At 43.5% G+C, this 15,209-nt stretch overlaps 1 protein-coding gene across 4 annotated transcripts in view; it reads left to right on the plus strand.

Annotated features, from left to right (window-relative positions):
• Window positions 1-15,209, plus strand: part of plekha7b (pleckstrin homology domain containing, family A member 7b) — a 612,799-nt gene that overhangs the window by 549,758 nt on the left and 47,832 nt on the right. For all 4 annotated transcript variants that reach the window (XM_070899897.1, XM_070899898.1, XM_070899899.1 and 1 more), the window contains 5 exons: window positions 1,060-1,283; window positions 2,010-2,201; window positions 3,207-3,324; window positions 8,292-8,383; window positions 10,837-11,034. In XM_070899897.1, the coding sequence (XP_070755998.1) occupies window positions 1,060-1,283; window positions 2,010-2,201; window positions 3,207-3,324; window positions 8,292-8,383; window positions 10,837-11,034 (824 nt within the window). The remainder of the gene's footprint in view (window positions 1-1,059; window positions 1,284-2,009; window positions 2,202-3,206; window positions 3,325-8,291; window positions 8,384-10,836; window positions 11,035-15,209) is intronic.

The raw sequence follows: 15,209 nt of genomic DNA on the forward strand, positions 1-15,209 counted from the left end.
GACTACTCTTAACTGTCTCTCTTATGCAGACCAAACAATTTTGCAGACTTAAAAAGCAATTCCACTTATCCGAAGGACCAAGATTATGTATTGCAGTGTTAAATTAAAATGCTAGTTTTTATAGAACCTGAATTTTATCCCCATCAAAATTGAACCTGAAGTGGGAGATTTATCACTGCTAACTATTAAGGGCAGCGACAGTGTATCTTAGTCCAAGCTCACTTTGGCGGTAGTTGACTAACTCATTTCCTCACATATCTATTTAAAAGGTACAAATTTTAGGATATTGACGTGTCTATGTTCTCCAATAAGAGCTCCTGCTCTTGCTCTTGACTTCATGCTGAGGTACTGAACAGAGGATACTTGTGTTCCCAGATAAAAAAATAATCATCCGAGAGGGAGAGAAAGTCAATCGACAAGTCACTCTAATTATTCTTGTGTATTTCCAAGCAAAGTGACCAAAGTGTGAAAAGATGTTTTTTTTGGCCGCCCCAAGCCAAAAACTGTAATGTGGACACTTAAAAGTGGGGAGGACAGCTTATGTATTGCGTTCAACCCTGTGCTCGCTGACCTACATCGGCTCCCAGGCCGGAAATGCCTCATTTTAAAATTCTTATCCTTGTTTTCAAATCCCTCCATGGCCTCTTCCCTCCCTGTCTCTGTACTCTCTTCCAGCCTAACAATCCTTCAAGATCTCTGCACTCATCTTGCCTCTTGTGCATCCCCAATTATAATTGCCCCACCATTAGGGCCATCCCTTCAGCTGCCTTGGCTCTGGAATTCCCTCCCTAAACCTCTCTGGCTCTCCTCCTTAAAACTTAGCTCTTCTATCCTAATATCTCCTTATGTGTCAAATGTTGTTGAGTGATGCTCCTGTGAAACACCTTGGGATATTTTACTAACTTTAAACATGCTATATAAATGCAAGTTATTGTTCGTCAAAATCTTAGGGACCTGGCCCAAACACTTGACACTTCTAAATAAAAGCAAAAGCTAGCCGTACATTAATTTTGCCCCTTTCCTGATTCAGACTAAGAATTTAATCATTTGTTTTTGTAGAGAGAAAAACTGTGCCTTCAGTGCCTTCCTCAACAGTGCCTTCTGTATTAAATATACACACAATGCAAGAGAGGAAAACTCCTATTCAGCTGAGTCCCCCAGTCAGTCCGGTGCTGCCTTCTCTGGGGCCTGTGGAAACAAGACTTCAACCTCTGCAACAGCCTGTTAGTCTGCCGCTGTTCAAACCTCAACCTCTGCCTCAGGTCAGACATCATCCAAAGGTGGTAAGTCTCGCCATAAGTTTGCCAAGGCTAGAATAAACCTTCTTTGAATAGGAAATAATTGAGATTTTTCACTTAAAAACGGAACGCAACATTTTTCAACAGATGGAAATTGTGTGGAAAGAGACCAGGAAATTTGGCATTCTGCAACCCTGCAACACTCTTGCATGAATCCTGCCAATCTTCATTTTCTGGTTGCGCTTAATGCCCATGTACATCAATTGTTTCAGTTTTAAAGTTTTGGGAATAAGAAAAGGTCCATTAGTCCAACCCGATCTCAACGTCACCTTCCCATCATATCTCCCAATTCTTCCTTTCTCGAGACATACATATAGTTAGTTGTTCCTTGAACTCATCTGTTTGTTTCAATTGTCTTTCATGGTTACTTATTCCCGTGTATAATTATTCTGTTTGAAATCCCCATTTAATCCTGGATTTTAGATTTTGTCCCCTAATTTTTGAATCCTGCAACTTGCCTCAATCAGTTTTAGCTGTATTTTTTATAGTTTTAAAAACTATTGTTATTTCTAAATCACTTTTCCAGCTGCTTAACATGCCACATAACGTAGATTCCTGAGACATACTGACCCCTCTCAAGGGCAATATTCTTCCTATAGTGCAGTGATCAGTACTCCAACTGTGGCCTTACCAGTGTCTTGTCCGGATTTGTCGTCATCTTAATAATGTCTCTTTAGTAAACTTTTTAATCTTACTAAAAATCTCATGCAGCTGGACGATCAAGCTCCTCCTCGACCTCCTCTCCCCCACATGTACAGTCCTGATGACCAGCCGCCAGCTGTACCGCCTCTTCCAAAAGATGCTACAGTCATCAGGCACATGTCAGTCCGGGGGCTGAAACGGCAATCCGATGAAAGGAAGAGAGACCGAGAGTATGGCCAGTATATGAATGGAGATTACAAGGTTAGCAAATGAAGCATAACTTTCCATCATTACCAGGGAAATGGCCATTTGCATTTTATGACTGCATATAATGAAGACTAATTGACATTTTTACACAAACAATCATTGTGGTAATTGTTTTTTGCAACTGCACGGTTACTTGTACAGGGCAGAATGTTCAAAATATAGAGCAGTGCAAAATCATAATCACGAGGTATAATTTTGCAGATCACAAGGTAATTATGGACGAAGAAGAAAAACAGAAAATGCTAGAAATACTCAACAGGTCAGCAAGCATCTGTGGAGAAAAAAAACAGAGTTAATGTTTCAGGTTGATTACCTTTTGTCATCGATCTGAAACTCTTTCCACAGATGCTGCCTGATCTGCTGAGTATTTCCAGTATTTTCTGTTAGTATTTAAGATTTGCAGCATCTGTGGTATTTTGCTTTTGTATGGACGATGAAAGCCATTTGGTCCTTCTAAATTCATCAATCCAGAAAGACCATCCAGTCCCATTACAGCATCTAATTGCTTCTTGAATGACTCTGGCTTTTCACCTGCACTGCTGTCTGGAAGTTATTTCACCTGTTGATTTCTCTGTGTGAAGAAGAATTTCCTGATATTCGTACAAATTTACTTTTTACTAATTTGACTCTGTGTTAAAGTAATAATTTAAAGTACTATTCCAGATTTATCTTTTTCCATTCCTTTAACTATCTCGTATATAAGATCACTCTCGGATACCTCCTTTCCAGACTGAACTCACAAGTTTCTCCACTCTTCCCTCATTAGTCAGATCTTTGACACTGGAAATCAGCTTCTTGACCAGTACTTAAGGTGTGGTCTGACCAGCCAATTTTACAGGTTGACCAGATGGCAATGCAGATTGTGAAAAAAGGGCCCATCAGTTGGATATCATTTGTCAACTGACTGTTGATATTATTTATGAATAGTTTGTACTGAAAGTGTTATGGGAGAGCTCCATGGGTGGATTCTTAAGTGTTTTATTTATTGCTTTGTTGCAGGCAGAGCTACGTTCTTATATGAGTGAACCCGAACTCATATCAGTGGGAAATGGGTTCAGTAAGACCACAGCTGGAGCTTTGGGCCTTGACAGTGGTTTGCAGACACTGCCTAGTAGAGGTAGGTTAGGACAAATGTTAAAGTGTTAGAGGAATTTCTTGTGTCCTTTTGCTGTTGGTGTTTCTCCCTCCTGAAGGCTTTGGTTTCTTGCGTGGGTATGGGCCATTGCTGAACCCATTCTTCATGTCTGACCCTAAACAGTGAGTGCGGATAGCTGATTCCACGGTGAAAGGAATCATAGCCAATTCCAATTCTGACCACATCAGATCTCCAGATATGTATACTTCCCCAGCCCAACTAAGGGGAGAGGCTGAAGCCAGTTGTAGCATCCTGCTGCTACTTGGCTGAGATCAGCTAACTCTACACGGGCTGGAGACCGCACCTGGCACTTTCCTGTTTTCCATTGCTCAGCTAGTTACTGCCGTAACCAGTTGAGCTATTGGGGAAGAGCTGTTTCAAAAGACATGAAAAGTTGTGGTCGTGGGTAGAGCGCCAACACATGATGGGTTGCAGATCTGCACCGCCATTTATGCAACAGTGAGGTTCACAGCAGAGACCAGGAGCTGCTTCAGAGAGAAAAGGGGAAGGTAAAATCAGCCCATGTCACGATTGTAGTTCCTAGCACATGGGTTTACTGTGCCGTTGGCAGGAGTAGGTTATCAATTTGCCATCACAACAATGCCTGGCCGGTCCTTGGAGACCAATGGAAAGAATTTCACTGGAAAATAATTCAGTAGGGGTCACGAGCAGATCTCCGTGGTGTTGCGTATGGTGAGTCAAAATGTGATGTCTGAAGTGTGATACCCAAAGTGTAACAGGAGGTAAGCCAGATGTTTATGGGAAATGGGTGCTCTATTCAAGACTTTTACTATATTGTAGATTACAAATTAAGTGCATGAATTTCTGATTTATAACAATGAAGGCTATTTCAACTCGAGTATTGTTATGCTTGTGCACACTATGCATTCTGATGGCCCAATTTCTGATTGGGAATTCCCTGCCCCTGGAACAGTGGAAATACACCCACGTTCTTTTTTGAAGTTTTTTTTTTTGGTTCCAGATTATGCCTCCAATTTCTGTACCTCTCCTCTCCTAAAGCTTTGGACTCTCTCATTAACGTTTGGTTCCACAGGTAGAAGTTTTCCACAGCTACCTCACCCAAGTGATCATTATTCACATGTGAGCTTTGACACGTTGAAGGCACTGAGTGAGAGCAGGATACCCAACTGTTGATGACACTACAACTGAGCCCAATCTTATACTTACCTGCTGTCGACACACCTCAGGCATCCCGCAGGTGTCGTCGTATCAGGACTGGTAACACTGGCCAATTTTCAGCTTGCCAAACTTGGGAGTTGCTAATTGTAGTACCCCTACCAGTAACCCAGCTAAGGTCAACTAATTCACCAGGGACTGGCAATTGAATCTAAGGGCTCAAGTTTTGGCTTGAGTTGCTCCTATTTTTTTGGAGCAACTAGTTTAGAATGGAGTATCTTAGAAATTGCAATTCTCGGCATTTAGTTTGCTCCAGTTCTAGTGAGTTAGAATAGTTTCATTGTAGAACAGATTTTTTCTTCAAAAGGGGAAGTTTCCAGTCACTTATGCCTGTTTTGCAAGTTTAGGCAGTGAAAACTTACTCCAAACTAACTTAGGGTCAAGTTTCGGGCCACGCCTAATTTCCGCGCTCAAAACCGCGCCGAAAACTTACCTCGGTATTCTCCCCTCCCTCAGGTCGATCCAGGCTCTCAGCGCGGTGCAGCACAAGCTGTGGGGGGCGGAGTGCTGGGACCTCCACACATGCACGCTACAGTGTGCGCACATGTGCAGTAGCTCCAGGCGCCCGAAACTGTGTGGCCGAATGGGCTCACTGGGGCGGCAAAGATCGGACTGCACCTCCCTCCTTGAGCTCCAGGTGTGGCTCCGGCTCCGGCTCTCTTTCCCCCCCCCCTCCCCTCCCCCCGCTCCCGCTCCCGGTCCTGCTTGCTCCCTCACCCCCCCAGCTCCCGCTCCGCTCCAGCTCCCCCCCCCCGCAGCTCCTGCTCCGCTCCAGCTCTCCCCCTCCCCCCCCCCCCCCCAGCTCCCGCTCCGGCTCCCTCCCCCCAGCTCCGGCTCCCCCTCTCCCCCTTTCAGGTCCGGTCCGGTCCACTCCCCCTCCACATTTACGGCGGGGCCTGCCCGCCCAGCATCTTGCTGGGGACGGACCCCGCCCGAAGTCTTCGGCCCAGCTGCTTCTCGTCGGCCGGGCCCGTTCAGCCTCTCCCCTCTCCTCTCCCTCCCCCTCCCCCTCTCTCCCTCCCTCCCCTCTCTCCCCCCCCCCCTCACCCCACTCCTCACTGTCAGAAACACAGAGACACTTACAGAGAGACAGAGAGAGAGAGACACACACTGGGGGGGCCCCGTCTCAGCATGCTGTTGGTGGGCTCCTCGTGCTGCAGAGTCGGGGAGTAGAAACTTAATTTTTTATTTACTGATTTTTTTTTTTTTTGATTTATTGGTTAATTTATTGATGTATTTATCATTTATTATTGATGTGGCTCTTTATTTGTAAAACTGAAGTGTTTAATGTTTGTAAACTTCCCTTTTTAACTCCACTCCCCCCCAACCATTCCCTACGCCTGATTTTCGAAGTGTAGGCAAGGTTTTTCTGAGTGTACAAAGATCTACACTTACTCCATTCTAAGTTAGTTTGGAGTAAGTTTTCACTGCCTAAACAGGCGTAAGTGACTGGACACGCTTCGTTTTGGAAAAAAAAATCTGTTCTAAAATGAAACTTCTAACTCACTAGAACTGGAGCAAACTGAATGCCGAGAATTGCAATTTCTAAGATACTCCATTCTAAACTAGCTGCTCCTAAAAAAAAAAAAATAGAAGCAACTCAGGCCGAAGCCCACAGAATGGAGTAAGTGTAGATTTTTGTATGCTCACAAAAACCTTGCCTACACTTATACATCAGGCGTAAGGAACGAGAGATGGCGGATCCGGGGTGGGGGGGGGGTGCAGTTTACAAGGATTAAACACATCACTTTTACAAATAAAGAGCCATCATCAATAATAAATGATAAATAAAGTAATCAAAAAAATTTAAAAAATTAAAAATAAAAAAAACCCGACCAATCAATAAAAAATTAAGTTTCTAATCACCGACTGTAGCACCGGGAGCCCTCCAACAGCATGCTGGAACGTTTCTTCCCCCCCCACCCCACCCCAGTGACTCGCTCTCTGTCTCTGTCAGTCTCTCTCGCTCTCTGTCTCTGTCTCTCTGACAGCGGGCGTGGGGGTAGAGAGAGTGGAGGGGGGAAGGTGGGAGAGTGGGGGGGGGGGGGAGGTGGGGGGTGGGGAGAGAGAGACAGAGAGAGAGGAGGGGGGTAGGGGAGAGAGAGAGGGGGGAGGGGAGAGAGAGAGAGGGGAGGGGGGTGAGAGAGAGGGGAGGGGGGTAGGAGAGAGGGGAGGGGGGTAGGAGAGAGGGGAGGGGGGTAGGGGAGGGGGGTAGGAGAGAGGGGAGGGGGGTAGGAGAGAGGGGAGGGGGGTAGGAGAGAGAGAGAGGGGAGGGGGTAAGAGAGAGAGAGAGGGAAGGGGGGGAAGAGGGAGAGGTGGGGGAAGAGGGAGAGGTGGGGGAGGGAGGGTGGAAGAGAAGGAGGGAGGGGAGGAGAGCGGGAGAGAGAGAGAGAGAGAGAGGGGAATAGGAAGAGAGAGAGAGAGAGGAGGGGGAGAGAGAGAGAGGAGGGGAATGGGGGAGAGAGAGAGGGGAGGGAATAGGGGAGAGAGAGGGGAGGGGGATGGGGGAGAGAGAGGGGAGGGGGATAGGGGAGAGAGAGGGGAGGGGGATAGGGGAGAGAGAGGAGAGGGGATAGGGGAGAGGGGAGGGGAGGGGAGGGGGGAAGAGAGAGAGAGAGAGAGAGAGGAGGGGGGGGAGAGGTGAGGGAGGGAGGGTGGAAGAGGGTGAGGGAGGGTGGAAGAGGGTGAGGGAGGGAGAGTGGAAGAGAGGGAGGGAGAGTGGAAGAGAGGGAGGGAGGGGGGAGAGCGGGAGGGAGGAGAGGAGGGGAATAGGGGAGAGAGGGGAGGGGAATAGGGGAGAGAGAGGGGAGGGGGATAGGGGAGAGAGAGGGAGGGAGAGAGGGGAGAGAGAGGGGAGGGGGATAGGGGAGAGAGAGGAGAGGGAGGGGGATAGAGGAGAGGGGAGGGGGATAGGGGAGAGAGAGGGGGGGGGATAGGGGAGAGAGAGGGGAGGGGGATAGGGGAGAGAGAGGGGAGGGGGGAAGAGAGAGAGAGGAGGGGGAGAGGTGAGGGAGGGAGGGTGGAAGAGCGAGAGGAGAGGGGGGAGGGGAGAGCGGGGGGAGGGAGGAGAGGAGAGGGGGCTGAACAGTGGCGGGGGGGGAGGCGGTGTTGCTGAACGGGCCCCGCCACCGATGTCGCCAGTTCCAAGGACGACTTCGGGGGACTTGGTGCGGGGCCCGCCCCCAGCGAGATGCCGGGCGGGTGGACCTCGCCGACGAGGTAAGATGCGTCAGGACACTCGGCCCGGGATGAGGGGGGGGGGGGGAACGTCCCTTCGGCCAGGGATAGGGTGGTCGTCCCGGAGACAGGACGCGCTGGGAGGGCCGGGAGCTACTGCGCACGCGCGCAGCTGCCGGCACTGTTTTTGGCGCAGGGCTGTGGCTCCGCCCCCAGCAGCTCCTGCTACGCCGCGCCCAGCTGGAAACGGGCCGACAGCGATCGGAGAATCGCGAGGTAAGTATTCGGCGCAATTATTGTTCTACAAATTTGGCGGGCCTTGCCGATGTGCGCTGTTCTAGCGGGCATCCAAAACTTGAGCCCGAAGTGTTTCTTGACCTGTATGGCTCATAGACAGACCCTTTGCCTCTGAGCCATTACATTTACACTAAAGCCAAATTCTTAGCACTGGTGCAACATGTTGGTAGAATAATGCCCTGCAAGTATTGCTTGATATTTACTCCTTTCTCTTCAATGTTATAAGGTACAGAGAATATTCTTTTCAGAAAAACTAATTTCCTTTCTAATGTTTTCAGGGTTGTCAACATCTAATTCAGGGCTGCAGCAGTCATCAACCATAGCGTCTTACGTCACACTGAGGCGGAAAAAAAATGAAACCAGCTCTAAGGTGAAACCATTTTAAAATCCATGTTTCTTATGTGACTCGCACTTAAATTTTCCCTTATACAGTAAGCTGGTTTTCCTTTAAGTTGCAATGGTGGGCATGTGAAGGTTTCCAACGCGGTACACTTGAAGTGCTCAATAGTAGAATTATAGATTTTGTGCTCCCAAACTTGGAATGTGTCTGGAGAAAGCACTTCGAGATGTTTAACACGAGCATTAGATACTGTTGATGACAGAGAAATCTCAAATGGTGGTAGTAGTGAGAGCACTTCCAGATGATGAATTAAAAGCATTGCACAAGAAATGTGTTGCACCACAATAAAGAATATTGGCAGAGGTACATTTTTTCCTGTAATGTATAAGGAGTAATGCATTAAATAAACCCACTGATGACGGTTCTGAAAACATATTCATTCTATATTAAAACTATATGGTCTGTTCCCAATAAGACCTCCTTATTTTTACCAGAAATGTTATTTAAAAAAAAGTACCTGTGCATTGAGCAACTTATTCCAAGTTGAAGGCCTCCTTATATCGAATCAAATAGCTACATCTGTGTTATGCTGTTCCACCTCACCACCTATGGAAGCCAATGTAGCCAGCTCAGTGCAGCTGAGCTCACTTCAAGGAATTTGGGGAAAACAACTGCATTCTATTCCGATTCGGTTTCTGATTCTTAAAGATTCTAGGAATTGATTTCCCTTTACCATTTACATGAATTAATATAACATGTTATAATCTAAAAGATAAATTCCTTCAAACTACTTTATATATATTTTTGGGGCAATATATTTCTTGAAAGTGAAACAATAATGTATCTTGTTTATTTTAACCTCCCTGGGCCATGTATTTCCTGCCTACAAGAGAGTGAATTTCCTGCTCCTTGGCTTCTACCTGTATTATTATTGACTTGACTGTTCGGAAATGGCTTCAAAACAGATGTTTTTTTTGGTTCAATGTCACTTATTTGAGCTAAAACATCTGGTCTCCACTTAGTGCCTCCCTATAAATGAGAACAGGAACTCGGGGAAATTTTTATGTGGTTCCATCCACTCTCTCTCAATTTGATAATCCCAATAAGCTCCCCAATTGCTACCATGTTCCATACTTACTTTTATAACCTTCAATAATATTCTGGAACACAGTTCCATTCAGCTCCTGTTTAAAGGAGCTAAGTAATATGGTACTATGGCACCGACAATCTTAGTTAATTGTAACATGCAATTTTTTGCTTATGTTCTCTATCTAGATGATAGTGCTCTAGATAACTGCTTACATCTACACTATTCTACGCCTTTCAGACTTTTAAATACCTTTATCAAGTTGTGTCCCTTCTCTGCATTATACTCCAGTGAGAGCAAATGCAATATTCGTCAATTTGACTCTTATACTTTCTGAGCCCCAGAATCATCCTACAGAAGCAGCTTTTCCTCAGATCGTATATCTCCTATACCAATCTCCAGTTGGTACAGTATAAGGGAGCTGAATGAAATTCCAGAGGGAAGATTCACCACCTCAACTCATTTCAGGCAATTATTTTGCCATGTTTCCAAGTCTGGAGCTCTCTACTTCTGTTTCATCATCATCATCATAGGCAGTCCCTCGAAATCGAGGAAGACTTGCTTCCACTCTAAAAGTGAGTTCTCAGGTGACTGAACAGTCCAATACAGGAATTACAGTCTCTGTCACAGGTGGAACTGACAGTGGTTGAAGGAAAGGGTGGGTGGGGAGTCTGGTTTGCCGCACACTCCTTCCGCTGGCTGCGCTTGGTTTCTGCATGCTCTCGGCGACGAGACTCGAGGTGCTCAACACCCTCCAGGATGCTCCTCCTCCACTTCGGGCCGTCTTGGGCCAGGGATTCCCAGGTGCCGGTGGGGATGTTGCACTTTATCAAGGAGGCTCTGTTTAATAGGGAATTGGATGCTTAGCAGTTTCATTATACAGTTTGGTGAGAAATCCTCGCTGGACTGCTGATTTTGTGGTCTGTAGATCTTCTGATTATGAAAGCACTTCTATAATGTTAAATATCTAGATTCTATGTGGTTCTATCCAGCTTCTCTTGGCTTTCCTGAAAACCAGCTATTTCAGCACTACAGCTTCTGGCCTTCTGCTCCGAGCTAGTATTCTTAGGTACTGAACTTGAGGTTTGCTGTACTATCTCTTGTAACCCATGGATAGAACACTTGTTACTAAAAGCCAGATCAATAAAACTCAGCAAGGGATTTCACCTACCTATCTAAAATTAAAAGTGATTGGAGAACATTTTTCATGCGGAAAGACAAGTAACATCCACCAAAATGGGATAATTTAAAGTGCTACAAAGTGGTAATCCATAAAAATTTGTTCTCACATTTTAAATAAAATAATGCAAAAAGTAATTGTGAAAAATCTTGTTTGTATAAATGACCTGTAAAAATAACTTCTCATCCCCCTTTGCCTATGTTGTCGATCATGCAGGAAAGGCCAAAGAGTGCCTTGGAGCGTCTCTATGGAGAACACCAAAGAGGTCGAATGAGTGCGGAGGAGCAATTGGAACGTATGAAGAGGCATCAAAAGGCTTTGGTCCGCGAGCGAAAGAGAACGCTGAGTCTTGGAGAACGCCATACCACTTCATCCCGAACGTCTTCCAGACCATTCTCTGCTGATGTTGGCTCAGTACGTTGGCACCTCCAAAAAAATATAGTACCAAATATCTGAGATAAATAGGATATGTATTTCTGCCTGAAGAAGGATCCATCTGAATAATGGGACTGATATGAATATTCTGTTAGATAATCTGAAAGGATCATGAAAGTTAGCAATTATAGCATAATTAACAAAATGAGTAGCTGCGCATTTTTATCAGCTATCAAATGTGGGAAGGCTATCTGATGTAAGTGCAGGTAAGTTGGTTTGAGGACTGTGCGGTTTGAGCAGAGATTGAGAGTTATTAGATGGTTTTGGATTTGGAATAATAGTCCACTGGAGGAAAGCAATTATGTTAATCGAACGTGCTTTCAGTATAACCCTCGTAGTTAACCATTTCATACGTGGAGCAGCTTGAGCCTTTCAGAACCTTCTGCAGCAGTTTTTTTTTATTAAACAGGAAAATGAAATTATTTTTGAAAACCATTTCTAGAATTTGAAGAGGCCAAATATTGTCATTTTGTACTTGTAAAAAAAAATCTATTTAAATTGAATTAGGAAACATGTATTTGTGTTTTACTATTGTTGAGTATTATTGTCCAGAAAATTTCAACTAAAATGCTTTTTTTGATGATTCTTGGAATTTAAAAAAAATACTTTAAATAATCCCAATTGTCAATGGATGCGGATGAAACCAAATCGATCTGTAATAATTGATAGTTTGGATTTTCAACTGAAGTTGCTGATAAGGCTCGGTGTTCTTGTACTGATTGCTGAAGGGCATTAAGCAACAATGCTGCAGCCAGTACAATCAACGTGTTGCTTCCCTGGGAAAGAAATCTTGTAAGTGAATGGTGATCCCTCTCCATCACTAACCATGTGCAATTAAACCACTCGTTGGCAGTTAACCTAGAGTGCAGTCGCACTGCCAATTGTATTCTGCACTGTACCTTTTTTGATTTATCCATGCAACTCCTCTATATCTGAATCAATGCACAAGTTACCCAACTGCTGGCAATCTGTCACCCATTTCTCATGCTTTCATTATTAAGACCTTTACTTACTTGTCAGTAACATCTAACAGGATCCCTTGTCTCTTGTGTATCACCAGGCCTCACTGTGTTTCTGTGTAGCTATGCAATGTGGTGCTAGTATAGTAATGCAGTACTTACAACTCATTTCAGATCCTTAATCTATCTACCTGTTCCCTTTTGGACCTAATATTTTAAAAATTAAGTCACTTTAACTCATCCTTAAGTCAAACAGCTAAATGGCAGTGATTTCTGTTACCAATTTACTACATTCCTGAATGTTGTAACATCCTGAAAAGGTGCAAAGGTCTGTAGTGAGTGACCATGTTGATATCAAGTGTCCACATAGTCTCTGCTTCAGTTGGCTGTTAATCGAGCAGAATTGTACTGCTTTAGCATAGGACATTGATTACTTTGGATTACTAGATGCTGCTGTTTCGTTATCTTTGGTCATTTTGGATTTAAAAAAATCTGAATTCATAATTTTCAATTATGTTTGTAAATAGCAACTTTAAGTCACTAGCGACTATTTGCTTACAGTTGGACATTGTTTTAATGTACAGATTTCAGCATGTGTTGATACTTGGTACAAAATCACTGCCTAACATCCAGAAATAACCCACGTCGAATCCAACATCCAGAGGGGTCAGGAATGGGGAAAAAAATATTTTAATATATACATAAAACTGCTTGGAACTGAATTGTAAAACAAATAATTTCATTATCTGGAATGTATTTTGCAGAAGTGCCCTTAATATGGTAAACCAATCGCCTGCACTTTTAACATGATTTTATATGTACATTTTCTGGTTTACCAGCATATGTGCTAAATGGAATTTTTATCATGTGTAAAATAACTGCCAGGATATCCAGAGCAAAACTGTATACAATACTGTAAAAACCCATGTATAAGTTGCATCTTCATTACCAGGTTATTATGTCTAAATCGAAAGTTGTGATCTGTGCAAGTTCATTTTTTTTTCAATACACAACTTTTAACCAAAACAGCCACCATAAAAATAGGATGCAATTTGTACACAGGTGTGATGTATAATCTGGACTTTATGGTAGTTAATAGCAAATGAAACAATATGGTTGTGGTAGATGCCATTTATTTGTTATTTAACTATAAACTCACACATCAAATGTAGCTTGCTATTATATGAAAAGCAAATAAATCTGATAATTAAGACATTAATCTGTGATGAATTTTCATTACCATTTTGACTAATATTTTTCAATGTATTTTTATGTACTGATGATTAACCCCATCACATTGAGGCCTGGTTCTAGATACAAACTGTTTGTTCATTTGTTAGTGCTTTGCTGCACACACACACACACACGAATAATCTCTTGGAATGAAAGAGTTGCATGTGAATGTCATACTCCTGGAATTGGAAGGATCATCTTGTGAATTAATTCACCAGAAAGCTAAATATGATCTATAAACATAGACTTTCAATACTTCTGACTGTGTGACACACTATGTGGCTTTGAAATAAAGTGGTGACATTTCTCTTCTTTACTTTTTCACTCTTTCCCTGACTTGTGTCACATTTGGTGCTTGTGCATTATCAATTCAGGAATAAAGAGTGGTTGAACTATTGGCTAACAAAATGGAATTGATGCTGAATACCTAAATGGATGTAGAAATAAGGCTTAAATTTTCAGCTTTTTTTGTGCCTTGAACGTGTCATACATTAGTTACTCTGAGGCTTAGCTTAAAAACTATTTTCCTAATTTAGTATTGTAGATATTTTGTCGATGCAATTGGATAGTTTTACAGTGGGGAGAGATGTGTTTGCTGCTATCATTGAAGAACCTCACCAGTTGACATCTGTGCATTACAGTTTGTCTCTTCAAAATAAGTCTTTGGACTCTGTGATTAGTAATGGAGGTTCTGCTTAATTTTCAGATCTCTTATGCACAATGTGACTTTAATCCAAGTCAGCTCTTTGAATAGGATTGTTTGCTTGCCTGACTTTTATATTATTTTGAAGTTATTATTTTCTCTGCACGAGTACCCCAGTGTACAGGATTTCAAAGTTGAACATGGCAGTGTAAATTAGAGACATGTCTTTATCAAGCAGTTTCAGCCACAGGAGGTCCATTTTATTGGAACAAGTGCCTTGCACCATTGCTGAACAGTTATGCTTCTCCCCAGTCTCGCTCTCTACAAGATTCTGTTTAATACTAGTACATCTCCCAATAAGCTGTTCAAGTTATTTGGATTTCTAGTGCTCTGCTTGTTGGTCCAAACTTAACCAGCCTCCTCCCTTTCGTTCACAGGCAGACCAATAGAGTATAGTGCACCTGGCCAAGTTTGAAGGCTAATTCACTTTTCTCAATTGGCAACTTGACATTAATCCCATTCATATAAAGCCAGGGTTTACTTTTTGACGAGGGAGGTCGAGGACTGATGGCTCATTGAAACTGATTTCAATGCTGTCAAGCACAGAATTCAAAAAATTGCATACCATAACTTGCCAGCTGCACAAGTTATGACATACCAAATCCCACGCTCCTCCGTGAAGCAATGCACATGAACATAGCCAATTCCCAGACTGACAAAGTAAATTATCGGCATCTCATTTTCCAGAAGCTGTGGGCAAGTTTCTGTGGTAATCAATGTCAAGTATCATAAGTATTGCTGTGAACATTGATGCCTAAATTAGTCACTTGGTGATTTTCCACATGGTATTGGCCATTGGGTATAAGCCACAATGTTCAGGTGAGGTTCCAAGGCTTGCCCTATTGAAGTGCATACTTCTTCAATTCAGATCAAAGATTCACTGCGCAAGTACCTCAGTGTACAGGATTTTAATGTTGAATAAGGTAGAGTAAATTAGAGACATGTCTTTATCGAGCTGTTCCAGCCACTGGAAGCCCTATTTTATTGGAACAAGTGTACCAGAGATGGATGGCTCATTATTGGACTGAGAGACAGCAGCTAGAAGACCATAACTATGAATACCCACTGCGCCATTCAGAGGACCTGGCATATGTTTAATGCCTCACTGTGCACCAAGGTAGGAAACCCCACCATAACGTTTTATTAATGCTCTGTATTAAGCATGTATAACACCCAGTGTTATCTCCCCCGCCTACAATCTTACCATACTTTGAATGTTTCCTATGGTTACTCATTATGCAACAAAGTACCTTCACAAC

The sequence above is a fragment of the Pristiophorus japonicus genome, chromosome 14, assembly GCF_044704955.1.
Source record: "Pristiophorus japonicus isolate sPriJap1 chromosome 14, sPriJap1.hap1, whole genome shotgun sequence".
Lineage (NCBI taxonomy): Eukaryota > Metazoa > Chordata > Chondrichthyes > Pristiophoridae > Pristiophorus > Pristiophorus japonicus.